At 44.6% G+C, this 23,726-nt stretch overlaps 1 protein-coding gene across 1 annotated transcript; it reads right to left on the bottom strand.

The window, feature by feature from the left end:
* Nucleotides 1–1,133: 1,133 nt before the first annotated feature.
* Nucleotides 1,134–23,533, bottom strand: LOC146207951 (uncharacterized). The gene is made up of 6 exons (XM_084591658.1): nt 23,163–23,533; nt 18,002–18,319; nt 11,867–11,965; nt 6,730–6,877; nt 2,618–2,866; nt 1,134–1,579 (listed from the first exon to the last, which is right to left on the bottom strand). Exons 2-6 carry the CDS (start codon nt 18,301–18,303, stop codon nt 1,256–1,258), a joined length of 1,122 nt encoding a protein of 373 aa, XP_084447784.1. The 5' UTR covers nt 18,304–18,319; nt 23,163–23,533; the 3' UTR covers nt 1,134–1,255.
* Between the last annotated feature and the right edge of the window lie 193 nt (nt 23,534–23,726).

Raw genomic sequence — 23,726 nt, forward strand, 5'->3', positions numbered from 1 at the left:
CGCCGCTTCACCACATGACAAAAAGGAGAAAGAGCACAAGGTAAAAAATTGGCGCTGGCTTATCTCAGCTAGGCCAGGACATACATAGTCAGAGCTACTTTTAGCGTTGGTCTGGCTCGAGCAGTTAAGCAATTACACACACTAGCACACCAGCATGTGTAAAAGAACAAGTTTGGTTTGTGGGGTTTAACGTCCCAAAGAGACTCTTCAAAAGAACAAGTTTATTCTTATTGATATTCATTCATTGGTACAGAGATCGAAGATCCATTAAGTAGTTCGCCAGTTTCAATCTTTGGCCCACAGAATGTAGACTTGAATGTTTCTCGTTAGTAGACCAAGTCAATCACAGTTCGCCAGTTGCAATATCAGTATGTGTTTTACACGCAATATCGATACACAATTCTTTAATTGCTTAACCAGTATAGTCAAACCAGATCTAAACCAAACTAAACGTAGCTCATGCTATGTACCCTGGCCTAGCTGAGCTAAGCCACCACCAATTTTTTGGGGGGGGCCTTGAAATCTGGCATCTCAACTTCTTAAGACTTATTTTGCAAAGCTGCAGCATTATTCGAAACATTGTGAACAGTTACCACCATCTCACAAGTCTGAACTTTGCCTTTCTGCACTTTCCAGCTTCCACAGATTTCAGAGTTCAGCTTACCCACTTTTTTGTTCCCAGTATTTTTTTAAATAACTCATTTCACTTCAGACGACATTCCTTTTGTAATGGGCGTGGAGGGGAATAAGGTCACATACCCATAGCACAGGACAGCCTCTACGATTTGCCATGACGATGATGAAGCGAATGCGGGCACATTAAAGTGCTCGGTCATGACATGGATCGGTTATTAAAAAGACTCCACTCTTGCATTTACCTACCTCTGCATGCCTTCACGGCTCCTTGGGTGGTCACAATCCTAACCCACTTGACACACTATTGCTGAAAGGGGTAAGATAAATAAAAAAAAATTCAAGCTATTTCAGTCAAGCTCTATGCCACGAAGCGCGCCAAAATTAGCAGTACCGAAAACAAAAAAACACACATTCTATTTTGCACCCTGCTCTACGACTAACCGATGCACTCTGACTGCCATGTTGTAGCATTAGCTGAAGTATGACAAATGAGTCAATATGGGTTGCATGCGCTGCATGCTTTTATTGAGAAAAAAGAATGAAGAAATGGCAACTTCAAATGGCACAAATATTCGATCCTAGTCACATACGCAGCTACTTGCATACACAGTCCATGAGCTCAGTGCTTCCAAGCATTGAATGTTTCCAGTGATTGGGGTCGGCGGCGATGTCCTCCCCGCTTACCGGATTTAGCATCACCTGGAAGTTGTGACTCCACCTGGGGCTGGGTGCGATCCGAACTGAACACATTTGCCTGCAGCAGTTTGTCTAAGACAGGCCACTGCTTTTGGATCACTTCAGGTGGCAGTCGCAGTGGATTCCACGAGGCCCTCATGTTTTCATTACGCACCTTCATGGAGGGAAAGTTGATTGAATGCCAGCTGTCGGGCTCAAACGTCGATGGTGTCGTCGCATCATTTGCGGGACCCGTCATAGGCTGCGCCTAATAATCACCGGGAGAGGGGACAGGAATGGGAAGAGAAAAACAAGTGTCAAGTTTGTTTATTTTCAACACACTGTTACACATATCTTGTCTTTATCTTCAAAAGCTTGAGATCACGAGTTAGCAATGTATAGCAGAGCAAAAATTTTTAATGCTAGCAAAGCCAGGGAACATGCCGCTTTTGATGCAGTACTTGTGGCGTTCTCATAGTCGCGAGAGATTCTCATGCAACTTCACTGTCGTGTACCTAGTGGCACGAGTAGAGGCATTTTTTTTTTGTGGGTAGCCTCACCATAATATATGCCACATGACCTTCCCACCACATCATTTCACATCTTTTGAAACTAAGCACATCAATAAGGCTGTCGTTTAACTATTTTGTCATAACCTGTGCACAAATGCCTGCCATTTTGTATACCAGGTGCCCCAGTGATATTCTCATAGCCACAGGACACGACTCGAACCCACTACTTCTAAGCTCGAAGACACACATCTCGTGGAATCTCGTGAATAAATCTCGCGGATGAGAGATTTTCGCCTGGGCCTAGAAAGGTTTCACCTCAAAATGACGCTGCTCCTCTTCCTTCAACTCGGCCACGCGCTCAGCACACACACACACACAAAAAAAAAAAAGTCTGCGTGAATAACACGCTTGCTGTGCACCAGCTTAAAATGAAAATGCACTGCAGAATATATCGTGCCATTTTCCCTGACTTGGCAAAATTTTTGTTGGTTTCCCTGGTTTTTCTTGGTGCATGAAATTTCCCTGACAATTCCCGGTTTTCCCAGTTGCTAGACACCCTGTAGGATCCTCTAGCGTGCTCTGACAATGCAGAGACCATAGGCACCTTAAGCATCTTTCATTGCGCCAAACGTGGCCGCCCTAATCTGGGCCACAGCAACAGGTCATAGCAACAATCACCTAAAGGATCAAATTTCACAAAAACTTGCACGGAGGTATTCTCAGCTCTCATCTGAAGAAGCCAAGCTGGACAGCGTCAACTCGAACCCTTCCCAAAGGAATGTTCAGAAACTCACGGCTGCCCAATCGAGTTGGCGTTTCAGCACCTCGCGCTCCTCAGTCAGGTCGAGCGAGTTCATGGCAGTGACCAGGGTTCCGATCAGGCGCCGCACCACAAACGTCTCACACGGACCCAGGACAGCTGGCACCTTGTTCTCCATGAGCTCGCGCAGCATCTGGTAGATGTCCGCAAACTGGGGCAGCTCCACAGAGTCGGGAACCGTGGGATCAGGAGCAGGTTGCTGCTGCTGGCACGACGCCAACACCTAACCAAGAGCGAGCAAGGAAACCAGAGGCAGAACTTGCAATGGTCTTCAGAATTTGACCTCTTCAGAAGAGGTCAAAGGTACAAAAAAAAAAAAGTGAAGAGGGTCTCAACATAACTACAGCCCTCACAATTGGGCAAATTCCAATTTTTTGTGGCTTCATTGAAAATAACTATTGATAAAGCTAAGCGGGAGAATAATGCTAATCTGACTATTTATCTCTCCAATGCAAATAATCAAAAAGCTTGGTACAGGCTTATGGAATGCAACCACAATCCACCCGCCTCTCACAAAACTGTCAGTGGTGTTACCACCCCACAAAAAAGGAACATAAACTTATCCCAATAGTGCGGGGTCTTGCTCAGTGCTTTCAGGCACAGATGCTGACCCATCTAAATTGCATTGTACAACACCTAACCAGGAGCGAGCAAGGAAACCAGAGGCAGAACTTGCAATGGTCTTCACAATTTGTAGTGACGAGTTTTGGGTGTTGTGGCAGAAAAAAAAAAACGGAAGGCAGACGTTGCAGCCTGTGCAGTCAGAAAACAAATTGCAGTTTGGACCGAAATTCCGCCTCTTGAGGTCAATGTTTACAAATACTTTTTTAGTTCCATAACTCCTTGCAGCGCCCATAGGGAGCGGGCGGCCTGTAGCCACCCCGCCACCGCAGAGCTGATGTCGCGGGTTGAGCTAGGAGAGCGAGTCATCTGCTAACGCGCAGTGTTTTGCACGAAATCATTGCGCGACTGCTGTGTTTTGTTTCCGGACCTTGCCCGGAGGTATTTGATAATGTGTGTGCTTAGCACGTTCGCGAACTTAAGAGTGGTATTCTGAGCAGTGTCACAAGCAACCGTTTTGTATGGGCAATGACAAAATGCATGCTTCGATTCTGCTTATCGTGAGATGAAACTAACCTTCGGATTATCCGCCAAACCAGGTTTTCGCGACTGGCTGCTGTGTCACGCATTTCGCGCGAAACTAATTTACATTTTATTGCAGCAATACTAGTGCAAATAAAACTCGCCGCTGTGTCTCAGTGGATACGGCCCGTGGCTGCTTTCCTGAAAGTCGCGAGTTCGATACCGGTGTAAGCGAAATGCAAGAGTAACTCAAGGCCCTTAGCACAAATACACCAAACATCATTGTTGACACAACACTTTTTCATGATGGTGTAGACGCCTTCATTCTCTCTTTGCACTTTCCCGCCTTCTCCTCAAGGGCTGCCATTCTCCAGTTTTTCGGAAGCTGTATTGCTGCGTTCTTTCCACAATCTGCGCAAAATCAATGCTTCGCACGAGATCAGACAATGTTCCAGGAATTTCTAGGTGGGACTCCGGCGCCGCATTAATAAATACGCTAGGTCTTTTTTATTTGGCTACCACCGCCTCTTGCGGCTTCTCGTTAAATAGCTCTGAAAGTTCAGGAATTGACACGGAACTGCATCAGGCTTCAGTATCCAACACCCAAGGTCCATCTCAACGATTGAGAAACAATTGAGTCTTTTTGAGCACTTTGTCTGCACGCGGATTAGCTTGAACCCACCTTCCGATAAGCTCCGGATAGCATGGCGGCCCAAAAAAGTGGCGCTTCTCCGGGTTTCTCTTGTACCCGCTGGTACAGCCGGTCACGAAGCAAGTTGACATCATCGCGATCGAAAGCTGCTTCACGGCCAGCAGCGTGTGTTGATCTGAGTGCACTGTAGTTGTCGACGTGTTTGCAGAGCGCATAGAAAAAAAATGGACCAAAAAAAAAGGGCAACAGCAAACACGTGCAAGGGCCAAGTAGTAACTGCAGGAAAGGAGCTGCGTGCGCGCCGGCGACCGCGCAAACTTCAATTGCAGCGCCCTCTCACCGCCCGGGTACAAGCAGCGCCCACTTTCAGAGGAGGAGTTATGGAACTAAAAAAGTCTCTATAAGCATTGTCTTGACGTCACAGAAAAATTTCAGCTTTTGGAGCCAGCAAGTTCAGGTTTCTGACGTGATAGAAGTAAAACAAGCAATCATAACTTCTCATCTAAATTCTGCCACTATAGAACTCCTATAAAAAGGCTATAACGAACAAATGGATTTGTTGAAAAGTAATTTTTGTTCAGGGGGAAAAACAATTGCATAAATGAGAAATGCAGAAGCCGACAGATTTTTCAGACTCCAATAAATTCATACTTGCATGATATTTCAGACTTCATTCAGGAACCGTCAAGCACCCCACATGTATGTGTACATTTTCATGACCAATATTTTGGGCCAAGTTTGGCGCCATCAATTCTGTAGAAATAGTTTTTTGGCCGACGGCTTGTTTTTTAGACACGATAGACGCGAGCGGGCGTCACTGCCAAGAACAACCATTTTTGCGCGGCCGTAAAAGCTAGGCGAAGCAGTCATTCGGACAGAGCAGCTTGGCTCTCAGTTATTGCCATTTGAAGCAGTGGCAATAAAGGAATGCTCAGCCTTGTCATCGCAGTAGCCTACAAAGAATGCGCAATCAGACTGAAAATGAAACATGACTCCTGTTTGCCGCAGCTTGCTCTGCCACCGACGCCCATGGAAAAAAGTGGAGAAACCCCCATCATTAACCATGGAAACTTGATGTTATTGCTTCACGCGGAGCATGCATTCCTTCCTGGCACGAGCGCGACCTGCCGCTGCGTCACAGATGCAGTGACCGCCCGAGCAAGTTGCATGCTTCCCTGCCGCGTCAGCACCAGTCAGTGCACGCACTGGCGGCCGCACGTGCCCTATCTGATCACGTGATGGGCAGCGCGTGAAAGCTGATCACAGTAGCAGATTGCGCTATGCTATAAATCCCTAATATCTACATATAAACAAAACATGGGGAGCGGCAAAGTTCGTGATCTGTAAAGCTGATTTTTCACAGATTTTTAAGTTCACAGATTTTTCGGACTGTTCGATTATTCGGACTATTTCCCGGGTCCCGCCAAGTCCGGAAAAATGGCCGGCGACTGTAACTGAACAAAATGCAAAAGTGGCAATACAACTAGATCCTTTGGGTAATTATTTTGTGGAGATGTGCGAACAGCAAAATTTCGGCTGCAAAGCAAATTTCAAACTGAATGCAAATTGGATGAAACATTTTTTTTTAACATTCTTCCAATACTCCAAAGTTAAATTACAGATGAAATATTTTGCAAAACATGACTTAAAAAAAATTAGGTCTCTTAAGGGGAGAACAGCAAAAGCCTACCCTTCCTCTCCAATCGTTTGCCTCTTATATTCGTGATGAGTCATGCCTAGTCATCATAGCCATTGCCATTCATAGCTAAGCATATCTACTCATTTTCCAGTCAGTTGCAGCAATTACAAGTCGTTTGACATACTAAGTCATTCTGTAGTCATGCCTAGTCAGTGTAGTCATAGCACTCATAGCTAAGCATGTTTACTCATTTCCAGTTAGCTGTGGTCATTACAAGTCTTTGTTTGACAGGTTGGTAATTCTGTAATCATTTTTAGTCATTTTATGATCATTTTATTATTAGTCATTATCATTACCCAATAACTATCGATATCTATCATATATAACTCTTATTCATTACCAATCACCATCGACTGTTTACATCACTAATTTCCCTCCTCATACTTCTATTAGCAGGTGACACATCAGCGCACAAATCCTATGCACAGATCCCGCCCACAACTCTCGCATGTGGGATTCCGTTTCATAAGCCTTGTAAACGGCTTTTTAGGTGAAAAGCACAATAAATTCATATTAATCTAGTGAAGCATTTGCATTATTTAAAACTCAGTTGGACTCGGGAACAGAAGAAATTGGCAAGGGGCACAACAACTAGCTCACTTTCCATTTCTTTAGGGTACACAGGGTGTGCAGCCTATTGTCACCACCTTACCTCCACAAGCGCCTGCGAGCGGTCAAAGCGACGACGCTTCACGTCCAGCGCTCTCCGCAGGATGCGTACGGCTTGCGCCGCACGTCTGCCAGCTGCTCGCTCCAACACAATGCGATCCTTCCTGCGCCGACGCTCCGACAGAAAATGGCTGCAAAGACAGATAAGGGACGAAGGGGTACTACTGTAAGAAAACATTATCGACACTTCAAAAGACTTCACATTAAGGAGACTAAGTTACCTTCCACAAATGGCGCGACAGTCTGGTGAAGACTGGCAGTTAAGCATGCGGGACATGCATAACACAGTGTTGTGAATGAGTACATATACTTCATAGGTGCTGGTATATTTCTCAGAATGGTCATGTGGGGGGTTAATTAAAAGGTTATTTGCGCAGATCTTGTGGTACCACTGAAAGAATGACGCTTCAGTGTACACAGCAGTGGAAACACATTAGGTTGCCTTTTCATTCATCTTGTTTTGCTTGTGTTATCCCCACGTGTTTCTCTTTTTTGCAGCGTTCACTCAAAGAACTTTACACATATGCAGTATGTGGACAATCTTTAGAGATCTTGGTTTCTATGCATTCACTGTCGACGAGTGTATGTGGTGTGTTCCTTAGTACGTGGACTGCACCCTAGGTTGTAGTGCCTATATCCTGATGAACATTACAGACTCGCTTAGTGTGATATGTGCAGTGCCAATGCTGGGCATGAGTGTTTCTCCGAGCATCACATTCAATACAAAAAAGCAGCGGTTTATTTTTTTTTTTTAAGAAAAAGCTCTAGAATAGAGAGCCTGCAGTTATGAGGCATAGCCACTGAGGTATGAAAAAAAAAGGAGAGAGAGAAGGAAAATAGTGATGGAGAAGAGATTTGCCAAGATGTTATGGATGAACAAGAGGTCAAAGGTACAAAAAAAAAAGTGAAGAGGGTCTCAACATAACTACAGCCCTCAAAATTGGGCAAATTCCAATTTTTTGTGGCTTCATTGAAAATAACTATTGATAAAGCTAAGCGGGAGAATAATGCTAATCTGACTATTTACCTCTCCAATGCAAATAATCAAAAAGCTTGGTACAGGCTTATGGAATGCAACCACAATCCACCCACCTCTCACAAAACTGTCAGTGGTGTTACCACCCCATAAAAAGGAACATAAACTTATCCTAATAGTGCGGGGTCTTGCTCAGTGCTTTCAGGCACAGATGCTGACCCATCTAAATTGCATTGTACAGTGCCATACCTAAAACTTTAAGCTCCTTAGTGTGACATCACTGTTGGTGTGTTGAAAACTTTAGCGCAAAACCACACCTCGGAGGTGCTGAATATTGTAACCTTTCCTCTAGAAACGGCTCGGCTACCTCAAGGCTAGAAAGAAAGTCGCAAAAGTTACTCTACTCCTTAAAGACCCCAAGAAAGGTTTTGACCTGCACAATATTCGGCCGATTTCTATAACACCAAATTTAGTCAAACTTCCTGAACACATAGTGCACGCCCGCCACGCAGACCATGTCATGTCTCTAGAAGCCTTCAAGCGGTGCGAATTTGGTTTTGTCGAGAATGATCAATCAATTGGGCTGCTCCTTTCGACTTTGGAGAGCAAAATTAAGTTAGTGAAGGGGAAGAAACCACTATCAGCATTTGTCACTCTGCACAATGCCAAAGCATAAGACTGTGTAGAATACCCCATACTCTTGAAACAAAGCTGGAAGAAATTAGGTCACCTTTTCACTTTTGCTTGCTCACACGAACTCTTTAAAAAAAGTTCCGAAAAGTATGGCTGAATAAGGCAAACGTAACTCTCAATGTGAACAAACCTTCCATATTCATCTTCAGATCAGCCGACCCTCTATATTTCTCCCTATTTGCATAGCAGAAATCCTATTGCTGCATTCTCGGGTGCTGCATTTTCCCGGTGATAAGCGCCAATGGTCATGTTGACTTTTAAGGTGGCTTGACTTGGCCCAGAGTGTTCCAAGGTGCGTGGAGAGTCTTTACACGCTGTGTAACGTAGAGGGAGTTTGGGCTGTGTACATCGTCACCATCAGCAGCAATAGCATGTCCTTCTTTGCACCTTGCGTATCTTTGCTCTTTTATCCTAGCGATGTCGCCATGCGTTTCGTGCTTCCTTTCACGACTGACTCGAATGGGACCACATGCAGCATGTGACAAACAATCCCGTCTGCACAAACTGCGAACGAGATTACTTTTACATGGACATTGCCGTTTGACCTTCGCATTTCAGACCGTCGATGAGATCGTGGTCGAGTGCATCGATGCGCACAACTGTGGTGATGGAAAGGATAGCGGCCCCCTGCGAGAACCAACCTTCACATCTGTTGTAGTGGCCCTGCTCAGAAGGTATATGGACGATCACGAGTCACATGGCCCTCCAAAGTTCTAGAGAAGCACTTTGTGCTCACTGGACGCGAGAAGATGCGGCAAACAATGGTCCACAATTTCTTTTTTTTTTTTTTTTCAAGTGATTGCACAGCAATTAACATTAGTTCAGTTTGCCACTATGTCAGTTTTCATTTTATCGTATTTCCCGGCTCTTACGTTTTTTTCTTTTTTGGTCCCATAAGATATCAATTAGCGGTGTTCTACTGCACTGTGATGCCCAAATCCCACAAGTTGAGTCCCCAAGTATGACCCCCAATTAGACTGGCAACCTCATATCAAAAGCAACTGAGCGCACTATTGGCCATCTGACAAGGTATTCAATCAGGTATGCGCAGAGACATCCTTTCATTTCCTTATAAAACTTATGCAAAACCAATTCTGGAGTTCAATCGTGCTCTTTTCTTTGACAGTTGCAAATAAAATGTGCAACCTTTGTTACTTTTGGAGAGGTGCATTCTATGGCTATGCCTCAGCAAATGTAGTTCCCTACCCAGGAGCACGTGTAAGAGACTAACTCTCGATTTCTGTTTCTCAATATGCACCCATCTTTAAGAGCATTTAAGCATCTGTCTGGAGTAGCTTCTCCCATTTTTTAGATACACCCAGCTTTGTTTTGTGATAACTATTGGCCGCAGCACAAGCAACTACAATTTGCATTTGCCGAGTCCTTGTTGCCTAAAACTGCACAGTTGCCAAGTTCATGTAATACGCTACTAGTAATGTTCAGGCTATTGCTGCATCTTTTTTTGTCTGGTCGCTGCCATCTAATGCAAAGCTGCTGAATATCAATGTCATAAATGGCCTCCTGGAGGATTACCTGCTACAGTACCAGAGATTTTAAAAACTGAAAGTCAAGTCTTTTTTTTTTTTCTCTTTTTCTTTTTTGTAATTCTGCTTCTCAGCGAGTGACAGCATCATGCATTTCGACCTTGCATCATCGCTGGAGTTGCTGCAGCTTATTTACTGTTGCCACAGTCCATTGCTGCTCTGTACCTCAGCGACAGACATATGTGAAGGAACAAAGCGTAAGCACATATTACTACCCAAAAACTAAGCTCCAATAAGTTTGATCAATTAAGCTGAGCATGGGATATGAAGTAAGTGGTCATTCTCATTTGTGCAGCCCACATTTCAGTGAGCAAGGTATCATCTACGCAGATGGCACTAAACAGTTTGATGAATAGCAGTCGAAGGACCAGTGACGCATTTACGTTTTTGGATTTGTCACATGCGAAGCTAACAGATACAGACTGCTGGAAGAGTGGAAAAGATGCTGCTTTTAGTTTTTTTTCACAAAGTAGTACCCCTCAGCAAAGTTAGTCTGCTAGCTTGAGATTCAGTAACAGCTTATCTCTAACTGGTTGTGTGAAAGCTTCAGTTATTTCCATAGTTGCAGTAACGCTGCAGCCGGCACGCACTAGCGTCGTAGTAGGTAAAGCTCACGGAGCTATGTTTCGACAGCTCTCAGACTCGGTGAAGTGCTTTCTTATTCAAGAGTGGGCCAAACACCTCAAACTAAGCTTAAACAGGACCAGACCAAAGCGCATAGTAAATAAATAAGTGCATGGAATAACACTGCGTGACTGAAATGGCTAGGAACGCATCACGCATTATTTTATTTGGTGCGTCACGCGGACTGTAGCGAGAGTTTTCTCCACAGTTGTGTCCACGCACTCAATTGATCGGGCTATGGGAGCATGGGGACACATCTTTTGAGCCAATCTCTTTTATATTGCTCCTTCCCATTCACATATAAGCAGTCTGTTTTCAGTGGATTCCACAGAACTACAGCACTGCTTACAATATGATGGCAGATTTCTTCGAAAAAGCAGCTCTCAACAGGTTTGTTGGGGCCTTTACACCAAATATTATTCTGCCAACAATGTCCAGTATGAACGTTTTTCAACTACTACACCCCCAGAGCCGTGAGCCCATTCTTGCAGACATCGGACATTCAAGACTCCTTCTAATGTTCTTCCCCCTCTACTGTGGGACTTCATCATCGGCACAGGGTATCGTTCACAAAATGACCACGCAATGCACCGTGTCAAAGTGTCAAGTATGTGCACCATCTAAACCAACGTTTTTTTTTTTTTAGATTCCATCTCTTTTCTTTCTTGCAAGAGTATATGTGACAAAGTCACACGGTGAACATTCAAACCACACACAAGCCACATAAAAGTTACTGGCATTCACGCTCCATACTCACTACGAACAATCGAAACGCGGAGCCTACCAGGCGCTAAGTTAGGCTTTGGCACTAAGTTAGGCTTGGGCACTAAGTTGGCTCACGATTGTAACGACTGATGGCTTTCGCACTACCTGCCCGTGTCCCTCTCTGACTCTTGCATAGATTCTCCCAAGGAGTAAAACTACAAAAGGATGCCGATATTGTTCTTCGTCCCATACTAAACTCGCATTCATCTCTTTCACTCTATGCAAGACGGCATCAGCCAAAGACTCGTGGACGTCTCTGGTGCCATGTGATGTGACCAAACGAAGGCCCTGCTTTGCCATGTCAGATGCTCATCAACAAGCCACGGCAATTCCGAGTTTCATGCTATTTCCTGCAGGTAGAACTTCTGTCCCAGTTTTGGTACCACAAACATGCAATATCAGAGCATTTCTGACATGCCTACTCTTGTTACGGGCACAAATTTCCCCTAAGTGTAAGCAAGGAAATGAAATTTTTGTACAACTTGCTCAATTCATCTTCGAACTGGCTCTCGACTTACCTGACAGCAGCCGCTGACCGCGTCGGCACTGCCTGAGCCAGCTTCTCCATGTCACTGCTTCCATGCTCCTTCAACGCTTCCAGAAGCTGCCTGCGTTCCCTGTGAAGACATAAGCATGCGCTGTGTTGCTCACTGGCCGAGCAGCTCACTGGAAGGGCTAGTTTGTTACAAGCACACTTCGAGTGAACAAATCTCTACAGTATATGTCTGGAGTAGAGCAGAGCAGAGTTCCCCTACTGTGATCGATCAAACCAGCCATAGCAACAACGGCTGAGAGGAAGGCTCGGCGGGCTAGTGAATGCTTCGTCAAGAGGACGTGCCTTTGCCTGATCAAGAGAGCTTGTCCTTCGTTCTGATAAGTACAAGTGTCCTCTTGCCCAAAACGTTCAACGAGGCATCCTCTCAACCCTCATTCCTTTTGCTTGGTGTTTCGAGATTCCCACATTCAAGCCCTTTTCTCTGCAAAAAAGCACTAGCACTACACAATTCTAGGCTGCAAAGTCTGTCCACAAAAGTGGCATGCCACTATGAACAAGCCGACAGCAGTTGTTCCGCAACCAGTCAGCAGGCTTTGGTCAAAGAACAAAGTAAAAATGCATTTAATACCCATCCAGCCAAGTACCTGGTCTCGGTATATCAACCGCACTGCTTCAATGCTTTTGGTTTGGTTTGGTTGTGTTTTGGGGTTTAACGTCCCAAAGCGACTCAGGCTATGAGAGGCCGTAGTGGAGGGCTCCGGAAATTTCGACCACCTGGGATTCTTTAACGTGCACTGACATCGCACAGCACATGGGCGCCTAGCTTTTCACCTGCATAGAAAAGCGGCTGCCGAGGCCGAGATTCGATCCCGCGTACTTGGCCACAGTAGCCTAGCGCCCTAGCCACTGCACCACCCCGGCGGGGCATGCTCATTGTTGTTAGGGCAATGCAAGTAATCAGTTTCAAGAGCGATCTATTGCCTCATTGTTGTTAGGGCAATGCAAGTAATCAGTTTCAAGAGCGATCAGCCTGCAATGCTGTTTCGCGGCTCAGTTTGCATGTTGACAGGTCGATGTTATCAGTTCGTTCCTATGAAGAGGGATGCAAGACTGATGAAGCAGTCGAATGGAGTTTCATGAGGCCATTATGTTAACAGATGAAAAGAAAGGGCCAAATATGGGCTTCTACACTGCACGAAGCGTACTTAAAATTGTCTTACAGAGGAGCTAATCACTGGCCCATCAGCACAGCAATTTGATTCGAGACCCTTTTTCAAAGCAGTTCACCCCAGAAGAGCCAGGCACCGAACTGGGGGAAACCAAAGCGGTGGCCCCGTCATCAAGCATGCTCCTTGCATTTGCAGACCCTGGGCTCGATCCCCGGTGTCAGTGCTTGCTCGCTAGTTTTCCAGTGGTTACAAGATTTCCCCTGGCCTGGTGCTCAGCTTCTCCGAGGTGAAATGCGTGAGAAAAGAATCTTTGACCAAATATCTCTCCAGGTGGAAAATTTATCCATGGGGGACCGAAATCCACCTTGTGCGGTAAAACCGCAAGCCAGCGGTTAGTTCCGCCATCAGACAACTTAAATCCACCTCGTGTGACAAAGCTCACACGTGGCCCTTTTAGCGGGTTGGGTCAGGCAGCTCTTGGGCAGGCAACCGGGCGGCTGTGGTGTTTAAAATAGGCCTAGATGTAGATGGCTGGTCCAAATGAATCCAGCTTTGCTGTGTATTAGCATGACCTTTTGTGCTTACGGTGGCCTTGAAGTAGATGGCTGAGTCGTGTGCACTGACAGCTCCGATGTCGGACAACTTAAATCCGCCGCGTGCGGTAGAAAAGCCACGTGTCCCCCCACCCACGTTGTTGTTCACCATAATTTTCATGCTGATTGCTCTAGCACAAATACGTATGAAGTAAGCTGCTTTCAGCACTTCTATTCAGTAGGGTGCTCCCACGCTCACTTTTGCAGAAGCTACGAGCGAGTGACCGAAGACACACCATCACTTCTGGGTGCGCTTTCTCCTTGATTCCAACAGACATGCGGAATAAAAGGCTGTTACCTGGAAAGCTGCAGAATTTGACAATGCGTTTTAGTCACAATAAAGAGGACACTAAAGCCGGCCCTTCTCTGGCTCTAGATCAAGGAATGTGGGTGCTATGTGGCATCGCACAAGAAGAGATTATCAGACCTGTTTCAGCCCAAAAGAAACGGCAGACAGCCATAAAGACACAACACACTCTTAAAGGCAAGGTGGAAATTTGCCTAGCTCACTCAAAAACCATGTGAAACATTATTAATTTCCTTCAGTCCTCAGTGAGCACTATCTTTAACACAAAATTATCAGTGTTGCCAACTTAAGATAAACCCCACCAACAGGAAGCCCCAAGACCCCCTCAACACTGCCAAATTCAATACATACACCAAAAGCTAACTTTTGCATATTTTATTTCATTATTTGACCTGTAAACAATATAACCAGCATTTTAAATACATTAGAAAGCTTCTTTTTCTTTTTTACTAGAAACTTCACACTATGAGTATTTTCCTTTTCAGAAATATCCCGCCAAGTGAAGCTGCAAATAATCATGATCTGCTTCTTGGTTTGCCAAACACTCTGCGGACTACTGTCCGCTCGTACAGGCAGTTCTAGGCGGTACTCTAGCAGATTCATATTGTGCCGATTGTTTGGATTACATTTGCTAGCAGTTTGTAGGTCGAGCAGAATTTACACTGCCTTCAGAGTGTGGCTCGAATAATTAATATGAGATTCATCATCTTTGTTAACATTAGCTTCCTTGCTTGCAACTGATAAAGTCCAGGTGACTGAAATGTTCTACCGCCGGAGCAACATCAGCATGGGGGGAGATCAAACTAGGCCAACTCAAAAAATAAATTTTTTGTTGGAAGTAACCCCGCACTAGTTCACTTCCATCTCATAATGCAGCTGTGATCAGACGTCTATCCCAGCTGACGATTGGAATTCTTTTACAGCTGAACAAGAGCGATTGTCTTCTCAAAAGTTAGGGACCTGCAGCCACTCCTTCACATATTTCTACAGGCTACTGACAAATCCTAGTCTGCTGGACCGCGTGCCCAGCATCAGCAGATTCGACGGTCGGATTACAAAATGCAGCATAAATTAATTCAAGGCGCACTAGGCACGTTTAAATGCTCGCCGTGTTGAGATTTCAGTGGTATCACGCGCTCACAGCGTTGTTCTCTCACAGAAACGTGCGTTGCTTTAAACAAAACTGTAGGACCACGAAAATCACCAATAAAAAAAAAGCTAACAGGACCTAAAACACCACTAAAAAGCCCACCTCTCACAACACAACATTTTTACCCGCCAAACACTGTAAAATCCCACTGAATTTAGTGGGAAATTCACAAACTTGGCAACAATGATAATTATGAATCTGGGTGCCTCAACATAGCATCTTCAAAATTCAAAATTCAATATTTTCTCACAGCTCCTATGTTGATCAACAAATTTTGTGAGCTGTTGTACTGTCCACAAACCCCGAACAGTGGAAGTGGGGACTGTTTTGTATGCACACAACTGATTATTAGGAGAGCTTTTTTTTGTCACATTACCTTGAATCTTTCGCTTCCCAATGTTTTCATTCCCGAAGCTTTGAAACGGCATTACATTAGTAATCCTCTGTGATACCAAACTGCTGCTATTGGGTGGCTGCATAAGCAACTGCACAAGAGGAGACATTGCAAACGACAAAAATCCATATTTATGTTGATATAACATATCTCAAAGAACTAATTTTCTAAAACTACTTCACTTAGAGGGAAATTAGCTTGGAACACAAGTACAATAGGTGTTTACCTACGGCCCCTTGTGTAGAAATTCGCATTGGTTTAGCTGTATTTAGAAGAACAGCCAAATATGTACAACAAGACAAGGTTACCATATTTACTCACGCAATAAGCCCACATTTGTTTAACAAAAGCATCAAAATTTTCAGCTCGCGAAAAAATTTGTCCATCTATTCACCAGTCATCAACAAAGCCACATGGTCAGCCCTAACTGTCATCTATTTTCGCCATTACTCATTAAAAAATAAAGTGTCAGCTGTTATCATGACAGCCAATAGTGGCAAGAGGAAGTGAACATGCTAAGCACTAATAGGTCAGTGTGAAATGCCAATGTTTAATCACTAGCTGTTTTGTAAGAGCGGTAAGGCATTTTTCATTCCCGACCTTGCCAAATAGCTTGGGAGTCTGAAGGCCTTGCTTTCTCCATAGCATTTCAGTGTAGAAGACGTTTATTTATAGAGTTTTACATGTCTTATATTGAACGTTAGTTGCCACCTGTTGTCTGTGCAAGCACTGCACAGCCAAACAATCATGCATGAGAATGGACACAAAACTGCTCACCCCAATTCCTTCACCATAGTGCCAATTGAACGTTTATGTGATGTGATTTCTTCCACAAAATTTTGATTTTCCAGATGTTCTCACTTTCCCTAGCGAGTCCAAAAAAATCGGCCGCCGACTGTAGTGCGGAGTGAAAAGTTCATTTTACTGCCTTCGTTAGTTTGTTTCTGGATGCCTCTTCAGCTTGAAAAGTTCTGTAAGATTGCCTGCTGCTTTTTATACAGCCTAATAATATACCATGACAAAACTAAAAAAGTTCTAGTAACCATTTGGCTGTGCAAAGCTTCATGGGCAGATTATTTCCAGTTAAGAAAAAAAGGTTACATATGTTTATATACCTTAGCCTAAAATTATGCACTCAAATATAAAAAGAGGAAAATTATGGTGCAGTAAACAAACTGCATGGCTTTAGGCCACAAGTATTACTAATAAAAAAATTGCAAAATTTAGTAATATTTTTATCTTAAGTAGTTTTTATGTATCTCAGTAATATTTTTTTACCCTAGGGCTGAAACCAACATGCCATTTTTCTCTACTGCACCACTCTTACATACCCTCTAATATGACTTGAAATCTAATGTCATGAGCAACAGAATAAACAAAAAAAAAGACATAAAATGAGCAACATAGGCTAGCTTTGTAACACAGTAGCATCAATGAGCAACAAATCCAACTATCTCAGACACAGGCTGCAACAGATTTAGCAAGCTTTAGAAGCCAAGAAATAGAATAGTGGCTAGAGCCCATATAGACAAGAATTTTACTGGGTGGAGGTTTGGTATCCTCAGTGACCTCACAAATCTAGGTATCCAAGGCAGGTCCTTCAAAACAGCTTTATGGTAGTGAAACGTCTCAGTCACTCTACGGGAGAGTTTAGTATGCTGCCCAAAGCAGCGCCAGTGTCAATAGGGGGGGCACGTTTTTGCAGGTAGCAAAGCAGGGAGAGAGCGATGTTTTGCAGTGTTCGTTTATGGCGTTTTTACTGACGCAGCGTCGAAGTATGCGAATATGTGTGCTTTCATAAATTCATCGCTTTCTACGAACAATGCCAGCAGCTTGATTGAAGGGTGGCTGTTACGGCTACAGCAGCAACGGTGAAAAGGTGTAGCTTTTCCTTCCAGTGTCTCTCGGCGTGCTACGACAGAATCAAAGACAAGCCGTCCAGCGAAAAGAAGCTCATGGGAAGCATTATGACATTCGAAATTGCCCAGTATGATGTGCTAGTGTTTCTCTGCGTAGTGAGCTGCCCCGAGTGGAACTCTGGCTTAAATCAACCGGCACGCACCACCCCCCTTACCTTAAGACGCGAGGTGCGACCAAATTTAAGGGTGAGCTTCATATATGCAATAACTCACTTGGGCGAATGGAATGCGACAGCAGCAAAGTGACAAGTGGGACCGTCGCGAGAATAGTCTTTTTTTTTCCAAGTATCACCTGCCTCATCAATGGTCGTTTCCTCCCCGAGTTCTGTCGAGGACGGAACTCAGGGAGAAGCTTAAATTAGATGCAAGGACAAATCACACAACATTCCACCTGAAAGGAAGAAATAGCCTCACGCGGAGCAAAGGTGCAATGCAAAACGTGCGACAAGCACTACTATTTCCGAGTTACTTGAAATTTTGACTGTTTCCACATGAAAGCTCCCGCCCCTCATTGCACAACATGTCCTTTAAAGAAACCCCAGCTGCATGAAAGAATTGTGGGCCACTTAGTAAGTAGGTCAGACAACTAAGTATGCAATATTTTCAAGAAAGGGCCACCACTGACTTGATTGTCCAAAATCTGTTGTCATTCTTCAAGCCTTCATTAGTATAGCGCTGCGTCAGCTTCAGATCCCGCCCGCGGCTGGAACGTAGTGCTGGCTTTATTGGCAGCCGTGGCCGTCTTTTCTTCTTGGCTGGTGGCTCAGAAGGGGGCGTACCAGTCTCATCGTCGAGCGCCTCAGAATGAGACGCACCAGTCTCATTGTCGAGCGCCTCAGAATGAAACGCACTAGTCTCATTGTCGAGCGACTCTTCATCAGACAATCCAGGAATATTGAGCAGCGCGTCTGTCAGTGAGTCCGACATGTCACAGTTTCTTGAGCTGTGGAGAGGAAGTACACATGCTGGATGAGCATCTTTTGAGTGAGTATACCCCTAATAAAGAGGATAAGATATGGGACATTTCATTAAGGAAAAAACCCCAAAGTTGCAGATAAGCTACGACAGACACCGTAGAGAAGGGTTCCAGGTTAGTTTGGACAACCAGTGGTTCCCAGAAGAGACTGTCGTTCATCCTGTCACCAACCACCAGGAACTAGTGCCACCATCCAGTTACTTGGTTTGGTTTCTGGGGTTTAACGTCCTGAACCACTCAGGCTGAGAGAGGCCATAGTGGTGTGCTCCAGAAATTTCAACCACCTAGAGTTCTTTAATGTGCACAAACATTGCACAACACATGGATGCCCAGCTTCTTGCCTCCATCCAGTGGCTTGATGCTAACTGTTCCCATGGAGTCAAAACAATCAACTTGACATTCCCCCACTAAACTGTCCCATTACGAGCATGGCTGCACTTATTTATTCTGTTCATCGAGAAATAAACTTTCCATGGTCAAGAAGTTTACTGCATTCCAGCTTTGAAAATCTGTATTTACAACCATCACTAGAATGGAAGACGTTTTCTTTGGCAGAACAGACCAGGGCTGTGATAACGCATCCAATTTTTTCACGTTGTAAAACACTACTATTTAAAAAAAAAGAAGAAAAGCCATGCCATAACGGGATGCACAACAAAACTGCAAAAAAGTCAAGCATGAATGCCCATCGCACTGCCATCGTCCTTCCCAGCGCAAAGTTAAGGCACTCTCTACTACCCTCCTCTGCTGCAAAGACAAACTGCACTCAAGGCACTGACACAACTCAATGTCCGGCAAGCTTGTCTTGAAGCAGAAAGGTCAATGGCTCAACTAGCTCCAGTAGTGGTGCTTGGTTTTCTCCAAAGTAGTAAAGAAAGTAATACTCTCAATGAATAAGATTTGGCAAGGATTTGGGCAGAATAAGGCCCACTGCCCCCATAAGCATTTATAAAAGTGCTTGGAAAGAAAAAACAAAAAAAGAAAAATGGCTTTGCTCTGCTATGCCTGGATATACGTAGCGAAAAGCAGTAACCACCTCAGGATCAGAAGAAGTTAATTTCTCCAGTCTTCTGCGCCATTCACAAGCAGCTAAACTCTCCTTGGCTTCCACCGGCATTCTATAATTCGTTTACAGGAAAGGAAAGGCACAGCATCTGTCACTCGCGGAAGGCAAGAAGCGCCACCAGGCGGCGTTGGAACGCACTCGTTCCCCCGCTTGGTCCTCACAGCTGACAGCAGATGGGTGACGTCACATCCTTGACGTCACCTAATTGAGTGACTTAACTTGTTTTAGTCTTTGGTACTTTCAAATTGAGCACCAATCGCAGTGTCTGTCACTCGCGGAATCTCACTATCATCCTCACGGTAGACAAGCGAAATTATGAAGAGTGTTTCACTACCCAGGGCGTGGCACAGCGGTAAAGCGCTCGGCTGGGGATACGAGGGATGGAGGTTCGATTCCCAGATGGAGACTTTGCTAGGCAACGCAGCTTTGCTAGGCAAGCATTGCTAAGCAACGCCGGCAGAGCTTGGCGAGAGGGCTGCACAGCTGGCCTTGGCTGTGATGTCACTCGGTCGCGGCATACCTCACTCGGTTTCGTGCATGCGCAGAACTGGCAAATCTGTGCACCGGCTCACGCGAAGCTTGGCTCCGACCCTCGTAGTGAAGCTTTTCACTTAAAAAAAATGGCTTGTTGGTCACTACAACTGCACTCTTATATGTAGTTTCTAATTCCCACACCTCTTAAGCGTTGCTAGGCAACGCCGGCAGAGCTTGGCAAGGGGGCTGCGCAGCTGGCCTTGGCTGTGATGTCACTCGGTCGCGGCATACGTCACTCGGTTTCACGCATGCGCAGAACTGGCAAATCTGTGCACCGGCTCATGCGAAGCTTAGCTCCGACCCTCATAGTGAAGTTTTTCACTTTAAAAAAATGCCTTGTTGGTCACTACAACTGCACTCATTATATGCAGTTTCTAATTGTTAAGGAATACTGCATAGCAACATAAAACCTCATATCGGAACCCTTTGCAGGTTTTATTTGAGATTGCTAAGGTTTCAAAACCATTTATACTGTCTGCATGTTTTGCAAAAATGCTGAAAATGCACTGTAAGTTTATATAGTTTGGATAAGGGGTAAGTGAAAGTATGCAGACAAATATTGAGAGACAAGCAAACAAATTCACTGTGTGTCGGTATCATATCTAAACAAAATATACATCTAGAACAATGCAAGTCTTATGGCTATGGACATTCTGAACACTGACAGCCCGCACTTGTACTGACATATCTGCATAGGTGAGTACTAATGTTGCTGTAGCCAGCAGAAAAGCGATGCAAAAACAACGGCCACACTATATTTGGTTTCATAAGTTTGTTTCATGCCAAAATTCTATATCAATGAAAGTGATTCAGCAGATGTGGTGCAAAGCTTAGCAAACAAAACTGCAGTTAAAATCCCTGCAAAAAAAGCATTTCCAAAGCACACCACTCAATGCAGTGATAACAAAGACTCCAGAAGAAGCACCCTCTATACTGAGAACACGCGTTTATAAGGGTCACATGATGAGAGGTGGCCAATAAACAATCATGTGTGACAAGAAGGCAATTCAATAAACAAGAACCAACCCTCATGACACAACATATTACTTCCTACATTCGAGAAGAACAGCACACTGGAAGAATTTAACACAAAGAAAAAAAAAATTAAGAAGTCTGGGAACATTAAACAAATTCAGATGGAAACAAGTCACTGTATCCTTCCAAGCAGCAACTGCTTGTGATGACATAAGTTCCTGGACAAGTCACCAACCCTTGGGCATCTCCAAAGGCAGGAGGCTCTGTTAATGGGCATCCTGATTATTAGTAGTGGTCCCTTATCCAAACTCACTGAAACAGCTATGGTTCTGACTGCAATAAGGATTCCGTAGAAACCTAAGGCACTTTTTCACTCCCTTCCACTAATGTACAGGTAGCTTTATGTGTTCTGGGGCTGAAAATGCTCTCACACAACCTTGCCATATCAAAGTAAAATTGGATAGTTATTCTAAGACCTGATGATAAGAATATTATGCTAGCTGTTCTTGCTGCAGAAAAAACACAATTTTAGGGCCTTACGGTGGACCGTCCTTCTTCAAGGAAGAATGAGAATTCTTCCTTGAAGAAGGACGGTCGTGGTGCAGTGGTAAGATACCCGACTACTGTCCGGAGTTCCCGGGTTCGAACCCGACCTCGGCGGCTGCGTTTCGATGGAGGCGAAACGAAGTGGCGTCCGTGTGCTGTGCGATGTCAGCGCACGTTAAAGATCCCCAGGTGGTAAAAATTACTCCGTAGCCCTCCACTACAGCTCCCCTTTCTCTTTCCACTTTCACTACCACCTTCATCCCTTCCCTTACGGCGCGGTTTAGGTGTCCACAGAGTAAGTGTGACAGATACTGCGCCTTTCCCTTCCTGCGAACCAATTATTATTATAGGGCCTTTAGACAAATTTAATTTTCTTCAAAGTTCGAAGGTGAATTTCGCATACAAGCACGCACTACTCATTTGCCACCTTTAAGGCAGCCACAGAGGAGGGTAGCACAAACTGTCTTGCGGTGCGAAAGTTTCCATCTGGAACATTTGGTCGCATATGAGAACTGATTAATTATTAAAACAGTCACAACGAAGGCGACTGTAGCTTTGGCTGTTTGCTACTGAACATTTGGACCTAACATATATTGTTTGCTGATCACATATATGTCGCTGTAAGGTTTCCTTTCGATGTGAATGGTTGTTTTTGTAATCCTCACCTTGTTGACAGTGATTTTAAGGCAAAAGCCTTTAATAGCTCATACTGTCGTGGACAAAGTGTGTCCCGCTTTTGCGGCGGCTGTCGCGTGGCGTTCCTTGGCGCGCGTTCAAGTGTGGGATTGCAGATGGCAGGTACGCAAGACAAGATGAGACTTCAGGGAAGGTGTAGTATCTGTCACACTTTCTCAGACAAGTGTGCGTTTGGATGGTATGCCACCGCTCCTGTCACGTGGCGTTCCTTGGCGCGTGTTCAAGTGTGGGATTGCAGATGGCAGGAACGCTAGACAAGACGAGACTTCTCAGGTTTTCGCCTTTCACTACTTTAGTCGCTAAAGACCCTCGTAATTTTTTGTTTGAAATTTCGCGTGTCAATTTGGCAAGCTCTTCATCAGTAAAAGCTAAACTGATGTTGCAGGCGTTGCTCGCACAAGTCTGTACTCTTTCTGCATAATACAAAACGTCAAACTAAAAATCTTTAGGATCACGGAGAAAAAGTACAGACCTGTGCAGGCAACACCTGCATCTGAATCACTTCGGTTTTCACTGGTCTACAAAAAGAGATAGCAAGTCGACTCGCGAAATTTCACAGAGAGGCAAAGATAATAAACCAGTCAACAAGGAGAGCGTTACAAAGGCAACCATTCACCTCAATGTAAACTTACCGCCAATTAATAATGCGGTTAACTCTATTTTGCTAACAAATAAAGGAATAAATCATTCATGCATTTGACTTCGAGAACGCTCAGCAAGGCATAATGAGCGTTTCATAGCATGCATGATGACACACGCAACGCAAGAAAAACGTAGCGTTTCGCTTCATTCCGATGCAACATAGAACTAAATAATAACGCTTGTTGCCAATATAAAGAATGATGCTAGGCGTCTCTTTTGCTTGCCACCGTCAAGATTCAACGCGACACTGGCGACACTTTGCACCCGGGAACGGCAAACCAAAATGAAACACTGCAACTAGTACCCGCGAGCTTCTTTAATAATCGTCATTAGACAAATGTTTTATCTCACCTCTTCCCGTAGCTCACTGCGAGAAGCTCCACGACTCCACTAAACCAACGTCCGTGAACGGCCCTTCAGCCGACAGACAACTACACGGAGCGTGTAGCACGCGCGCTTAAATGCAGCGGTCTATGGTTATGTCATATCATGCCGACAAACGCGAGCGAGCTGAGCGGACAAGCCCGACAGCCAAACCAGCCAAACATCATGCAAACATTGCCAAAACGCATCAACTAACTGCGCAGCAGAATATAGTCCCTTCATAAATTTTGCAGATCATGCTCTGTAATATAAGAAAAATTACAAAAATATTGGCGTTATTATTACATTAAGATCGTACAAAAACAAAGCCAGGTAGAACATTACGGTATTGCATTTTATAATAGACGAAGCTATCTGTCGGTGAATCCTGTAGCCAGGTTCTAGTAACGTTGCCCGAAGCGTCGGCTGCTTCTATGCGCACACTCCATACATGAAAATAACAATACCAAAAAATCACTCGTAAGTTTATTTCAAAAATTTCACCAATTCTAAAGGCCTTAAGCAGTAAAGCAAACCTCTTGTGGTGCGACA

This window comes from Amblyomma maculatum, chromosome 1 (assembly GCF_055883805.1).
Source record: "Amblyomma maculatum isolate TAMU_Amacu chromosome 1, ASM5588380v1, whole genome shotgun sequence".
NCBI classification, from domain to species: Eukaryota; Metazoa; Arthropoda; class Arachnida; order Ixodida; family Ixodidae; genus Amblyomma; species Amblyomma maculatum.